The following is a 15,268-nucleotide window of genomic DNA, read 5'->3' as shown; positions in this document are numbered from 1 at the left end:
CAGGTGAAGGCTTCAGTTGGTAAGGGCATTTTCCCGGTTATGTTGAATTTGGTCTTTGGAGGTCATGTAAAGGTGGAAGGAGAAAACTGACTCCACAATATGACCTCTGTACATGTTCCATGGCTTGTGCAGACACACACACACTTTAAAATTTCTTTTAAAAAAGATTTATTATGTATACAGTATGATCAGATCGTATTATAGGTGGTTGTGAGCCACCATGTGGTTGCTGGGAATTGACCTCTGGAAGAGCTGTCAGTGCTCTTAATCGCTGAGCCATCTCTCCAGCCCCCACTTTTCTTTTTTTTTTCTTTTTTCTTTTTTTTTTTTTGAGACAGGGTTTCTCAGTGTAGCCCTGGATATCCACAACTTTGTAGACCAGGCTGGCCTCAAACTCACAGTGATCCGCCTGCCTCTGCCTCCCGAGTGCCGGGATCAAAGGTGTGCGCCACCACACCCGGCTGGCTGTACACATTTAAAATTTTATGTGTATGGGTGTTTTCCTAGGTGAATGTATACCACTTGCACATCTGCTGCCTCCAGAGGCCAGTAGAAGGTGTTGGATCTCCAGGAACTGGAGTAAAAGTCACTTGTGACCTGCTGGTAATCAAACCTAGGTCCTTTGTAAGAATATTTAGTACTGTCCATTACTGGTTGAGCCACCTCTTTAACCTCATGCACAGTTTTTTAAGAGGACAGGGCACCAGGAACCAGCCTCAGTCCTGGGGAAGCAAAAGCACTCAGACCTAGGTAGACTTGGTTGATAGTTAAATTAAAAAAAAAAATCTAAGCAGCCAAATAATGTCAGTATGTGACCACAGTGTTGACTTAATCTCAGAGGGAAGGAGGACTGAGTTGTGGCTGAAAGAGCTCCATCAGCCAAATCAGAGGAGCGACGAACTCAGCCTTGGGAGCAACAGGAGAAAGTCAGGAGGACTAGAGGCCTAGTTTAAGATAGCAGTTAAATTTGACCGCATGCAGGAAGCTAGAGGACTCAGCTCTGTGTTACAAGAGCCAGTAGAAAGGACTTGCGACTTCTCAGGACTCCGTGTGGGATGGACCCCACCTCCTGTGGGGCGGGGCGAGGTGCGATCACGTGCCAGAGCCGCGGGCGTAGGGCAGGCGTCCGTACGTTCCCTGGTGGCTGACGTCACACGTTAGCTGACTAAATTGCCGCTGCCGCCGCTGTTGTTGCCGCCGCCGTCAGGACTCCCCCAAGCCGAAGTCAGTTTCAACGCCGCCGCCGCCGCCGCCGCCGCCATCATGGCTCAGTACAAGGGGGCCGCAAGCGAGGCGGGCCGCGCCATGCACCTGATGAAGAAGAGGGAGAAACAGCGTGAGCAAATGGAGCAGATGAAGCAGAGAATTGCAGAGGTGTGGGCCAGGCCGGGGCGCCTCAGAGCATGCGCTCCGCTCGGGCCCCCTGGCGGTCTCTTGTTACTTCTCTCTGGGAGACCCCGACTGCGGGCTAGGAGTGCCTGGAGGGCGGGCCCGCGTCCGGGGCGGGACTCGCTTGGGCATCTCTGGCTGGTAAAGGAAGTCAGTCGACACAGTCTAATCTGTAAAATGGGCTCAGTGTTGAGCCATGTCAGAGGTTGGTACCCTAGCGTGTGAAAACTTCTAGAGAAGGTAGCCACAGTCAGTGATTCTTAGTAACGCTGATGTTGGGCATGACTCCCTGGCACGCCTAAGTCCAGAATATCATAGTTCATGTTTCCAGCCTTCCAGTGCATACTGGGAAGAGCTCGCCTCCTGTGGAGAGGGTCAGGGATATGCTCCTGGGGCTTGTTCCAGAGCCTTTAGCACCCCGGAGTGCTAGTTCTTCCTTCAGGGCTTCTTCAGTGAGTGGTCACTGGGTTCAAGGGCGTGGTGCTGAGGAGATCCAACTTGATCCTTTGTGCAAGACTCATGAGAAGAGTAGGGCTTTAGCTCTTCAGGTGAGCGCTTCCTGTCGAGGGACGTGAGAAGGCAACCCCAACAGCCAGTGTTCAGATGGAGGGATTATCAACCCTCAGTCACTCCTGTACTGCCACCTAGTCCTCCAGCTTTACCCCAGTGCCTTGGTGACAGCTGGAAGTCTAGCTCTGCTGGCTGCCCAATGGAGACCCCTACATGGGACCTACATGGTACTTACTAAGGTGGGGCTGGCCTGAAGAACACTGGCCCTCTGAAAAGCTGCTGACAGCAGCATCCTGGGCCAAAAAGGAGAAAAATTCAGCAGGCGTGGAGTGGAGTGAGGGACCTTTTGATCCCGCTTTTCCTCATTTATCCTTTCCTGAAATCTCATGGCTTGGGTCTCAGGAGCTTAAAGGCTGGGTAGGAAAGAGGCCCAGGGTGAGGTAGGATGATGGATGGCTGCAGGCTACTGAAGGGGCGTGGTCTCCAGCAGTTCAGGAATGCCAAGGAAAGGTCAGCGCCTTTGGCTCTCCCAGCCTCCTGGACCCTTCTTCCCAGAAAAGGAAGGGCATGTCTTTTCTAAGATCGCCCCAGAGCATGTCCAGGCACAGGTCTAGGACCTGTCACTCTGTCACTTCTGCACTGATGTGTCCTTCCCCTGCAGGAAAACATAATGAAATCCAACATTGACAAGAAGTTCTCTGCACACTATGATGCTGTGGAAGCAGAGCTCAAGTCCAGTACTGTGGGTGAGCAGGGCACTTGTACCACCTTCTTCCAGACCCAGGAGCTGCTCCTTGGCTGGCCCCTGGTGACCAGTGTTTCCTGTCATGTCTCCTTGCCTCACAGGTCTTGTGACTCTGAATGACATGAAGGCCAAGCAGGAGGCATTGGTGAAGGAGCGGGAGAAGCAGCTGGCAAAGAAGGAGCAGTCAAAGGAGCTGCAGCTGTGGGTCCCTCACCCTCCCTCAGCAGCCCCGTTACAGTGCAGCTTAGTGCTTGGGAACTCCGGGGGGGGGGGGGGTCAGGCTGTCCGAGTTCCACAGGGAGAACCCATTTCCTGCTTTGGGAGCAGTTGTGGTATCTGTTGAGCTCCACACTGGTTCTCACTTTCCAGGTTTGTCTTTCTTTCTGTTCCTCTGTAAAGGTGGTGAGTCCTTTCTGAGCCCTTTCTTTTTCTTGGGTGCCTGAACAGCCTGCATTGTCCCGATTCCTCTCTGTCCTATGACCCCTGTGTCTTTTATGCTTGGCGTGTCATAATCAGAGCCCTGCGCTTGACCTTGAAGTAAACTAGGGCAAATAGAATCCCCGTGGGGTGCTGGGGAGATCCAGCCCGTGCTGAGTGGACCCCATGCTAGGCACACAGTGGCTCTGGGTCAGGGAAGGGGCCTCAGGGCAGGAACGTGGGGCATGATGACCATCCATGCCTTGGTAGGAAGCTAGAGAAGCTGCGAGAAAAGGAGCGCAAGAAGGAGGCCAAGCGGAAGATCTCTAGCCTGTCCTTCACCTTGGAGGAAGAAGAGGAGGGAGGTGAAGAGGAGGAAGAGGTGGCCATGTATGAGGAGGAGCTGGAGAGGGAAGGTGAGGGCACTGCCCGCCAGAGCTGTCCTGGCGTTCGCGCTAATGTTTGGGCTGGCAAAGGAAGAAGCATACTCTTTTTTTTTTTTTTAATAGCCTCAGTCACCTACTGGGCTTGTGGTCCCCAGTTTGACTCAGGGAAAGATAGTCAAAACTGAGGCAGCAACATTTTTTAAAGCTAAACTGAAATGATAAACTGAGTCAGAGCTAGGCCAATAGTCCCTGTACAGGAGCCGCTAGTGTGAGAAGTTACAGTACAATGCTTAGTCTAAGGATCCAAAAGCTAGCCTTTGGAGCACACAGGACAAACTGAGGAGGCAGAGTCGACTCTGGACTAGGCTTGCCCGCTAAACTCTCCGAATAATAGGAATGGTGGTGAATGCACTGCCAGGTGTGCAAGCTGCCCACTACTGGTGACCACAGTGACCACTGGGCACCGTTTAATTATGATTGGTGAATTTGATCTCTGCCTGCTGAAACCTTGTGCCTCCAAAGTACATCCCTATATATACGCATCTGCTCTGGCCTTGGCCAGGCCACAGGGTCAGTATGGGCTCAGGACAGTCAGGATGGCTGCTCTCCCTAGAGCCCAAGGGAAGTTGATAGATCAGTGTGGGGAAAGAGTCACATGGGGATAGTTGGGTGCGGTGTAAGGGCTCTTTCATTAGCTGCAGAGATAGGAGTAGGTAAGAGGAGCAGATAATGAGGTGAAAGTTGGACTGAAATAACAGGACAAAGGGTGGCTCTGAAGACTTGGAGCAAGTTAGGTCATAGCTGTCATTTTAGCCATGTAGGCTTTCAGCCACTGTAATTTGTTTTTGTTTTTGTTTTTATTTGTTTGTTTTTTTGTTTTTTGTTTTTCAAGACAAGGTTTCTCTGTAGCCTTGGCTGTCCTGGACTCACTTTGTAGACGAAGCTGGCCTCAAACACAGAGACCCACATGCCTCTGCCTTCCGAGTGCTGGGATTAAAGGCGTGCGCCGCCGCCACCCGGCTTGCCACTATAATTTTTAAAACTTTTCTCTTATTGAGAAAGGGTCTGATGTAGCCAAGGCTGGCCTTAACTTGATCCTCCTCGATTTTTCCAGTGTGTATACTAGCACACTGGGCCCTTCCACTGAAACTTTAGTCGTGCATTTAGCCCAAGTCTTATCTTGTGTAGCTAGATACATGGTAAGGAGTGCTCAGGGGTATATGTGGCAATTAGTGGGGTTTTTTACTTGAGTTCTGTTGAGACATAGGCTCATGTAGCTCAGGCTGGCCTTGATAGTCACCTTGCCTCCACTTTTGAAGCTGTTCTGGATTGGAGAGGCTAGTGGAAAGGTTGTTAACCTCACTGTGTATCACTGGGATACTTTTTTCAGAATGTCTCATTATATAGTCTAGGTTAACCTGCAGATTTCACTGCGTTTGTCTCAGCCGTCTGAGTGCTAGGATTACAGGTGTATGCCACCATAGCTGCTTTACTGGGGCTTTTGAAAGCCGTGGCTTGGTGGGTTTCCCCTTTCCTCTGGAGATTTAATTTTGGGATGTTAGAGGAAGATTCCAGTGCCCTGAGATCTAGTTTTCTTTCTTTTAGTTTATACTTGCTATTTATCTAGGTTAGCAGGAATTCTTTTGTTGTTGGTGGTTTTTTTCTTGTTTTTATTTAAAGACAGGGTTTCTCTGTGTAGCCTTGGCTGTCCTGGACTCACTCTGTAGACCAGGCTGGCCTCGAACTCACAGAGATCCACCTGCCTCTGCCTCCTGAGTGCTGGGATTAAAGGCGTGTGCCACCACATTCTTTCTTTTTTTCTTTTTCTTTCTTTCTTTCTTTTTTTTTGAGACATGGTTTCTTTTTGTTTTTGTTTTTGCCTTTAGAGACAGGGTTTCCTTTTTTGTTTTTTTTTGGAGACACGGTTTCTCTGTGAAAGCCTTGGCTGTCCTGGACTCACTCTGTAGACCAAGCTGGCCTCGAACTCACAGAGATCCACATGCCTCTGCCTCCCGAGTGCTGGGATTAAAGGCGTGCGCCACCACACCCTGCTGAGACATGGTTTCTCTATGTAGCCTTGGCTGTGTTGCACTCAATTTGTAGACGAAACTGGCCTTGAACTCACAGAGATCCACCTGCCTCTTCCTCCCAAACGATTTTTTTTTTTGAAGACAGGGTCTCACTTTGGTTGTGGCATGTCTGTCACTTACTGCGTGCATCAAGTTAGGCTTAAACTCAGATCCACTTGCCTCTCTTCTTCAAAGTGCTGGGATTAATGGTATGTGCGACTGTGGCTGTACCACTAAGTCAGTTGTTCTTTTTCTTCTTTTTAAAGATGTATTCATTTATTATGTACACAGTGCTCTGCCTGCATATGCACCTGCAGGCCAGAAGAGGGCATTAGATCTCATTATAGATGGTTGTGAGCCACCATGTGGTTGCTGGGAATTGAACTCAGGACATCTGGAGGAGCAGCCAGTGCTCTTAACCTCTGAGCCATCTCTCTAGCCCAGTTCTTCTCCTCCCCCCGCCCCTCATGACAGGGTTTCTTTCTGTATAGCCTTGGCTGTCTTGGACATGCTTTGTAGACCAGGCTGGCCTGGAACTCACAGCGATCTGCCTGTCTATGCTGGGATTAAAGGAGTGGGCTACCACGCCCGGCCCAAGTCAGTTATTCTTTTTTGTTTGTTTGACTTGTTTTTTTTTAATTATTTTATTTTATTTTATGTATTTATTTATTTATTTATTTTGGTTTTTTGAGGCAAGGTCTCTCTGTGTAGCCTTGGCTGTCCTGGACTCACTCTGTAGACCAAGCTGGCCTCGAACTCACAGTGATCCACCTGCCTCTGCCTCCCGAGTGCTGGGATTAAAGGTGTGTGCCACCATGCCAGGCCCAAGTCAGTAATTCTTTTTGTTTTTTTGTTTGTTTGTTTGGTTTTTTGAAACAGGGTTTCTCTGTGTAACAGTCCGGGCTGTCCTGGACTCGCTTTGTAGACCAGGCTGACCTCGAACTCACAGTGATCCTCCTGCCTCTGCCTCCCAAGTGCTGGGATTAAAGGCGTGTGCCACCACGCCTGGCTCCAAGTCAGTAATTCTTAAAGCATGCTTCAAGGATCTGAGAGACCTTAGAGGTCCATGGAATCAAAATCAGTTTCAGAGGCTGGCCACGGTGGCACACAGCTTTAATCCCAGCACTCGGGAGGCAGAGGCAGGTGGAACACTATGAGTTTGAGGTCAGCCTGGTCTACAAAGTGAGTCCAAGACAGCCTAGGCTACACAGAGAAACCCTGCCTTGAAAAAAAAAAAATCAGTTTCAGGCCAGGTATGGTGTTACACACCTTTGATCATAGCACTTGGGAGGAAAAGGCAGGCAATACCTGTCAGTTTGAGCCCAGTCTGTTGTACATAGAGAGTTTCAGGCCACATAAATGGGACTCTGTCTAAAAACAAACCCACAAAATCATTTCCTGAAAAATAAGATGGCCTTTGTCTTGTTTGCCCTAGAGATCACCACAAAGAAAAAGAAATTGGGGAAGAACCCCGATGTGGACACAAGCTTCTTACCTGACCGGGACCGGGAGGTAAAAACTTCCTGGCACTGGTACCGACTTTAGTGTTTGTTGATCATGACCTTGGCCTTGGTGGAAACTTTGGCTCAGGAAGGGTTGATCCTGCCTTTAAAAGAGCCCTGAACTTCATCCTTCCTCCATTTTCTCTCAGGAGGAGGAGAACCGGCTTCGGGAAGAACTGCGCCAGGAGTGGGAAGCCAAACAGGAGAAAATCAAGAGTGAGTGCTGTAGCTAGATATAGTGGCTTAGGCTTTTCACTCAGCACTTGGGAGACTGAGGCAAGAGGATTTGAAGTTCAAGGCCATCTTTGGCTGGTTTGAGCTAGCCTTGGCTACATGACCCAAATGTGTGGTCCAGGCTGGCCTCGAGTTCATAGAGATCTTCCTGCCTCTGCCTTCTGGGTGCTGGGATTAAAAAGGTGTGCGATACCACCGCCTGGCTAAGGCTGCTCTTTGTAGGTGAAGAGATTGAAATCACCTTCAGTTACTGGGATGGCTCTGGGCACCGGCGCACAGTTAAGGTAGGTAATGGAAGGGTTCCTTTGGTTTGAGTTCAATGGAAAGTAGCTGACAGTGAAGGCTTGCCAAAGCTCTGGTGGTAGCAGGGTGGGTCTTTGTCTTCTCGGGAACATTTATTGGGGCTGTTGTTTTCCTTCCCAACTCAATGTATACCTGCTTCTGCAGATGAAAAAGGGCAACACCATGCAGCAGTTTCTGCAGAAAGCACTTGAGATCTTGCGCAAGGACTTCAGTGAGCTCAGGTGAGCACGTTATGTACTGTGTGTGCCTGTGTTGGGCATCTGTGAAGAGCCTGCCTTCTTAGCCGGTGCACCTGAAAACTCTGCTGACTGCTCAACAGCTGGGAAGATGTTATGCTGGGTATTGTGCTCCTCAGAAGAGGAGAGCTGTGCTCTTTTTTCTTACCTTCCTGCTCTAGAGAGCTTAGGTGAGAGAGCCCCGCCTTGGTGATATGGTCTAGAAGTGGAAGGCACTGGAATTCCCATCCCAGGTTCACTAAAGTACACAGTTCCCTTAAACATTAAGCCTTAAAGCGCAGGGACTGCCACTTTCTGGCCCCTTGTGCCAACTCTTCTGACTTGCAGTTGCTCATCCCCCCATCTCTCCCTCAGGTCAGCAGGGGTAGAGCAGCTCATGTACATCAAGGAGGATTTAATCATCCCTCACGTGAGTCCCTTGACCTCTGGGTCATGCATGCTGTGATTTCATAGCAACGTCGTCATGCTGCTATGTGCTCTCCCAGGGCTGGTGGGTGCAGGGGTGTGGGGAGGAGCGGGTGATAGAACCCTAGATAGATTATCAGACTGGCCTTGCCCACCCTCTGCTCCTAGCATCACAGCTTCTATGACTTCATCGTCACCAAGGCACGCGGAAAAAGTGGTGAGTGATTCCAGCCTAGTTCACTCTATAGCTTGCTCCAGTATATTCCGAAGGGCAGGAGCATGGTCTTGTGATTACTGCTTCTCTTCTCCAGGGCCACTCTTCAACTTTGATGTTCATGATGATGTACGACTGCTCAGTGATGCCACTGTGGAGAAGGATGAGGTATGATAGTGCCAGGGCACTGTGCAGGCAAAGGTGCTCTGAGCCTGTTAGGGGGGTTATCTTTGGGGAAACGTCACAGGAAGGCAATGTCAGATACGCTGGTCCTGAATCACAGCCTTCATTCCTCAGTCACATGCAGGGAAAGTGGTCCTGAGGAGCTGGTACGAGAAGAACAAGCACATCTTTCCTGCCAGTCGCTGGGAGCCCTATGACCCAGAGAAGAAATGGGACAAATACACGGTAAGGAGGCAGGAAGGTTAGGTCCTGGGAACATACTTCTTGGTGGTCCCACTGCTGAACTGGGCAGCTCAAAGTCAGAGAGTAGGACTCATCCCTGCTCTCAGTGGCCCTGGAACATCCTGTTAGCAAAACAGATGTAACTAATCCGACTCAGTGGCACATGCCTGTAATCCCACCACTAGGAAGTCTGAGGCAAGAAGACCACTATCACGCTAACACACACACACACACACACACACACACACACACACACAGAGCTGGGGGAGGGGCGTGTGAGGTACATGCCAGCTTGCTCCTGCTTATTTTCTGTTTTTCATCCTCTGTTGTGTTTGTCCCCTTTTCTTGCACCAGATCCGGTGAGCATCCAGAAGTGGGCATGACCTTGTCTCTCCCCAGCGTGCCCCCATGTTTCCAGGGCTCCAGGTGCCTCTATTCCTTGTTTTGTTTTACAATAAAAAAAAAGTCCACATGTTGGAGCTGCAGTGCCTGCATTATAAGAATTTGCGCTTTATTTTATAGTGTGTGTGTTGTGTGTGTGTGTATATATGTGTGGTCGTATGAAGACCAGAAGGTAACCCTGGATGTCATTCTCTTGTCCAGCTTTCTTTTCCTTCTTTCTTTTTTCTTTTTCTTTCTTTCTCTCTTTCTTTTTTTTTTTTTAGACAGGATCTCTCACTGGCCTGGAGCTTGCCAAGTACATTAGGCTGGCAGGTTGGTGAGCCCCAGGGAGCTAACTTGTCTACCTCTCCAGGGTGGAAATTGCAACTATATACTATTATTGTTGGTTTTTTATTTAACTCTGTTTATTTATTTATTTACTTATTTATTTTCATTTTTCAAGACAGGAGTTCTCTGTGTAATAGCCCTGGCTGTCCTGGAACTCTCTTTGTAGACCAGGCTGGCCTTGATTTGAACTCATAGAGATCCACCTGCTTATGCCTTCTTAGTGCTGGGATTAAAGGTGTGTGCTACCATGCCTGGCTTCATTGTTGGGTTCTTAAAAATATGGATTCTAGCCGAGTAGCTCACACCTTTAATCCCAGTACCCAGGAGGAAGAGGCAGTTGAATCACTGTGAGTTTGAGGCTAGCCTGGTCTACAAAGTGAGTTCAGGGCCGCCAGGGCTACTCTGTCTTGAAAAAAAAAATGGATCCTGTCACTTCCCCCTGGTGGGGTAGCCTTGCCAGACCACAGAGTAAGAGGACACAGGTAGTCCAGATGAGAATTGATAGGCTGAGGTCAGATGTTAGGGGAGAAGAGCTCCCCATTCTGAGGAGTGGTGGAGGGAAAGAAGGTGGGATTGGGAGACAAGGGAAGGGGCTATAATCGGATTGTAAAGTGAACAAACTTTTAAAAATGAAATAATAAAAAAATTTAAGCTGGGCATGGTGATGCACACCTTTAATCACAGCAGAAGGATTAATCCCAGGGAGACAGAGGCAGGCGGATCACTGTGAGTTCGAGGCCAGCCTGGTCTACAAAGCGAGTCCAGGACAGCCAAGGCTACACAGAGAAACCCTGTCTGGAAATCCCTCCCCCCCAAAAAAGAAATTTAAATGACTTAAAAAAAAACAAACAAAAATAGGGATTCTGGAGTTTAAACATAATCTCATGTTTGCAAGGCAAACAACTTTGCCAACTGAGCTATCTCCACAGCTGTAAACCATTATTGTTGAAGTAAAATTTATATAATATTTTGGTAATTTTGCCAAGTGGATGCTGGACACCTATAATCCTAGCCCTTGGGAAGTAGAAGCAGAGAGATCATGTGTTTGAGATTAACCTGGGTTGCACAAGTTCCAGGCCAGCCTGAACCCAGACTAAGATCTTTGTCAACCTCTTCCACAGACCACACCAGAAGATTCTTCATTTTACCCATTTTATTTTATTTATTTATTGAGGCAAGTTCTTTCTACATAGCCCAGGCTGTGCTGGAACTCACTCTGTAGACCAGACTGGGCTCAAACTCACAGAGATCCACCTGCCTCTGCCTAAATGCTGGGATTACAGGTGAGTGCTATCACCACCTATCTGGGCTGTTGTTCTTGAACGTGGGGACAGATCTCAGGCTTGGTCAGGGCTCTAGAGTGGGTAGGGGTACTTCCTTAAGCCTCCTTCCCCGGTCCTTGTGTCTCCTAGCTGCGTCTGCCATGGGATCCTGGCAAGTAACCCTCCCAACTCCTCTCCCCAATCCCAGCACTCATGGCTGCTTATGGGTGCCTAGAAATCATTGTTTACTTGCCACATCTGTGCCTACCCTGTGAAGGAGAGATAAACCTGTTTTTTAGGATCCCAAATGCGGGATTGGAATGGTCTCGTGAGAGAACAGGTGAGGTTAATCCACTAGAAGACCGGCCACCTCGTGTGGGAGCTTGATTGTTGCCAGCTGAATAGATCCCGTGAACGGACTGAGAGGAGATATATAAATGAGCCCAGAACTGTAGGCGGGGCTTTTTAGAGACTTGGGATAGTTTTGGCTGCACTTGGAGAGGCTCCTAGAGAGACCTGCTCAAGGGAAGGCTTCGGGGCTCTGGCTCCTGCTGAGGTTCTGGTTACTCCAGGTTCCAGCAGAAGAAATCCTGCTGATTGTGCCAGGAGAATCGTTCCTCTGAACTGATATCCTTACGGTTTTGTTATTGTGTCCATTAATCCTCATTTCCTATTTTGGTTAGTCGGGTTATAAGTGACGTATGCTCGGTTGCTAAATTGTTAGTAAAATATATTGGTTAAGATAATTGAGCATACAGGTGGCACCCAATGTGAGGCTCAATGGGTTCCACAGTTTCTAATGGTATCAGGGAAGAATCAGAATTTGAAGGTACAGAAATGCTGTTTGAGGGTATCAGCAAAGTTGCAACTGCCATTGCAAAACTCTTTCCTGCCTTATACTAAGAGGGAGTTGTTCTTTTATTGTATTTCATTCTTAGAAGGATTAGAAGAAAGGCTAATAACATAGAAAAGCCGGAAGGGTCAGTAAATTCTATCCTTTTGGAAAAGATTGCTGATTTGACTGGACAGATGGAAAGACTGAGGAAAGAAAATGAAGGGATGGGAAAGCGGATAGAATTTTTGGTAATTGGGAGTGATGAAGGACAGAAAATAGACCGGAAAGCCAGAAAAAACCAGAAGAGTCAATAAGCTCTATCCTTTAGGAAAGAATTACTGACTTGACTGAACAAATGGGCAAAATGCAGAAAAAACTGGAAGGGCTGGAAAAGCAGAAGGCACCTTGGGTTAAAAAGGGTGGAGAAGGGAGGGAGGAATGGGAGGATACAAGGGATGGGACAACCAATGAGATGTAATATGAATAAATTAATCAATAAAAAAGGGTGGAGAAGGTCAGAAACCAGAGGAAAAGGAAGGCAGACAGACCAAAAGGTCTTTGGAGGAAAATGTCCCGGTGGAGGACACCTCCAGAGTCACCCAGACACCTTCAGCTTTTCCAGTCACTGTAAGACATGTGCCCGTGCAAAATGGTGCTGAGGGTTATGTCAAAATGGCCTGGCGTCCTGTAGACATGATGGATTTAAAACATTTTAAAGAATCTGTCGTCAAATATGGTATGTACTCTACTTTCATTAAACAAATGTTAAACAGCTGGGCCACGCAGAATAGACTTGTTCCCCAAGATTGGAAAAATTTAGTTTCAGCGGTATTGGAAGCAGCACAACAGTTACAGTGGTTATCATGGTGGCGGACAGAGGCTGTAAGAATAGAACAAGAAAATACGACACAGGGAATAAATATTAATAGAGATCAATTGCTTGGTGAAGGACAATATACTAACTTAAGAGAACACGTTCAAGCTGAAGATAGAGTGATTGGACAATGTCGTAAGGCAGCCTTGAAAGCTTGGGAGCTGGTAGAGGAACCTGGGAAAACAACTATTCCATTTACTAAAGTATTCCAAGGACCTCTGGAATCCTTTACAGAATTTTTGCAGAGATTAGGATCTGCTATGAATAGGATGTTGCCAGATTCTAACACCAAACAGGCATTAAAACTTATCATGGCTTATGAAAATCCTATGAGTTAAGTTACTTGTTTCAAACATTACAAGGGGATTCAGATTTAAACAGTCCAAGGTGTCTAACCACTGAGGCAGAAAAGGAGTTAATTTCTGGTGGAGCAAAAACTTCAAAAGGCATATGTGGGATAGAATTGATCCTGAACATGGTTGCATTCTGGTTATTTTGCCTTCAAAACATCCTCCTACTGGGCTTCTTATGCAAAGGGAAGACAGAATCATAGAATGGATATTCCTGGAAAATAAACAAAGCAAAAAATTGAAAACATACATAGAGAAAATTTCTGAATTGATTACAAAGGGAAGAATAAGGTTGCACCAACTGTCAGGAAAGGACCCAGCAGAGATTGTAGTGCCTCTTACTGATTCTGAGATTATGTCATTATGGGTAATTAATGAAGATTGGCAAAAAGCTTGTAGTAACTATATGGGAGACATTAATAATAGATACCCAAAAAGCAAACATATACAGTTTATAAAAAGAACTAATTGGATCCTTCCAAGTATTGTAAAGAGGTCACCAATCTCAGGGGTACCCACCTTCTTCACTGATGCAAATAAATCAGGTATGGCTGGTTATAAGTCTGATAAAATAACTAAGGTGATTAAAAGCCTATTTACATCAGTTCAAAAATCAGAATTATATGCAATCCTTATGGTACTGTTAGACTTTCCTGAATCTCTTAATATAATTACTCTCAATATGCTGAAAGAGTTGTTTTGCATATAGAAACTGCTGAATTTACTCCTGATAACACAGAATTGACTACATTATTTATAGAACTGCAACAGGTCATCAGAAGCAGAACTTATCCCTTGTATATTACTCATATTTGATCCCATACAGGTTTACCAGGTCCATTGGCGCAAGGAAATGAAGAAATTGACAAATTATTGATAGGTAATGTATTGGAAGCCTCAAAATTTCATGAAAAACATCATATCAATGGTAAGGGGTTGAAGAAAAGATTCTCTATCACTTGGCAACAAGCCAGATAAATAATACGTGTCCTATAGGTTCCTTATATAGTCAAATACCATTACCTGCTGGAATTAACTATAGAGGTAACAAAAGGAATGAAATTTGGCAGATGGATGTGTTTCATTTTGCATAATTTGGAAAAATGAGGTATGTGCATCATACCATTGATACATATTCAGGCTTTGAATGGGCAACTGCCTTAAGTTCTGAAAGGACTGACTGTGTGATTACTCATTTGCTGGAAATAATGGCATTTATGGGAATATCTGCACAAATTAAGACTGACAATGCTCCTGCATATGTGTCCCTTAAGATGAAAAACTTCTTTATGTATTATAATATAAAGCATGTTACTGGTATACCTCACAACCCCACAGGACAAGCAGTTGTGGAAAGAGCTAATTGTACCTTAAAAGAAATGCTTATTAAACAAAAGGGAAGGGTAAAGACACCCAGGGACCGATTAAATAATGCTTTGTTGACTCTAAATTTTCTTAATGTGAATGATGAAGGGACGTCAGCTGTGGAGAGACATTGGGTGATAGAAAAAACTGAGGAGTTGGGACAACCAATATTCTATAAGGATTTGTCGAGTATGAAATGGAAACCTGCAGTAGTTTTAAGATGGGGTCCTGGGTATGCATATGTTTCCACAGGGAGTGAAAAAATATGGTTACCAACTAAACTTATAAAGATTAGATCTGACCATATAACAAGTGAATCTTAAGAGCTACGTGGTTCTTACAGCTTGACATTGTTTCATACAGTTTGGAGAACTAATGTCCTCATCTGGCCTGTTGGTGTACATGCAGGTCGAGCCCTGTATTATTTGCAAAAAGCAGGATAACACTGAAGACAAAGCAGGCAGCCTGGGTGATTTAACCCCAAAAGCATGCCTCTGGCACCTCGAGCAAGGTGCCTCAACTGATCTTTCCTTGAAAAATTATATATGTACTAACATACTTATACTAATGATTTCAAAAGTTTGCTTACTTTCAGAGGAAAAAAAACAGGACAATGATGAAGATCAAACTTATGCCTCTGGTGCTACTGTTTCCTCCAGAAATTGCATGCATATTAACAATAAAACGGCTAGCCAAAAGGATTGATCCCAAAAAGACTGGACAAAACCAGATACAGCTAGCTTTTCCAGTGCTTGGCCAATATATTATTTTTCTAGGGTACCCAAAAAACATTTTTCTCCTAAACAGCATAAAGTAATTTTGAGAACACGACGCCCCCATTCCCAGTAGGTGGGGTGGGTGTTTTGGATGGGTTACCAATGCTCATTTTTGCCTAAGAGGGTTAGTTACAATTAATAAAAGTTTCATTTGGGGATTTCTTTCTTCTCTCTTTCCCTCAGCTTTCTATCCCATCTAAAATTAAGGAAAAGGGGGAAGGGAGGGAGGATATAGGTTTATAGAATAAAAAGTAGATTATTG

General features: G+C 46.3%; 1 protein-coding gene across 1 annotated transcript; it reads left to right on the top strand.

Moving 5' to 3' along the window:
* Window positions 1–1,138: 1,138 nt before the first annotated feature.
* On the top strand, window positions 1,139–9,287 carry FAM50A (family with sequence similarity 50 member A). Its single transcript, XM_084790835.1, has 13 exons — window positions 1,139–1,374; window positions 2,561–2,645; window positions 2,746–2,845; window positions 3,332–3,477; window positions 6,952–7,028; window positions 7,168–7,234; window positions 7,475–7,536; window positions 7,700–7,776; window positions 8,146–8,200; window positions 8,365–8,413; window positions 8,508–8,578; window positions 8,708–8,818; window positions 9,170–9,287. The coding sequence occupies exons 1-13, from the start codon at window positions 1,264–1,266 to the stop codon at window positions 9,176–9,178; spliced, it is 1,020 nt and encodes a 339-aa protein (XP_084646961.1). The 5' UTR covers window positions 1,139–1,263; the 3' UTR covers window positions 9,179–9,287.
* The last annotated feature ends 5,981 nt before the right edge of the window (window positions 9,288–15,268 follow it).

Source organism: Acomys minous, assembly GCF_964271855.1.
Source record: "Acomys minous genome assembly, chromosome: 7".
In the NCBI taxonomy this organism is placed as follows: Eukaryota; Metazoa; Chordata; class Mammalia; order Rodentia; family Muridae; genus Acomys; species Acomys minous.
Note: the sequence above shows the minus strand (reverse complement) of the source record. Positions and strands in the feature narration are given on the sequence as shown.

Coding starts and splice junctions, on each gene's coding strand:
- FAM50A (XM_084790835.1), top strand. CDS start 1,264: ATGGCTCAGTACAAGGGGGCCGCAAGCGAGGCGGGCCGCGCCATGCAC. Junction 3,478..6,951: donor GGAGGAGCTGGAGAGGGAAG/GTGAGGGCACTG, acceptor TGTTTGCCCTAG/AGATCACCACAAAGAAAAAG. Junction 8,201..8,364: donor AGGATTTAATCATCCCTCAC/GTGAGTCCCTTG, acceptor CTCTGCTCCTAG/CATCACAGCTTCTATGACTT.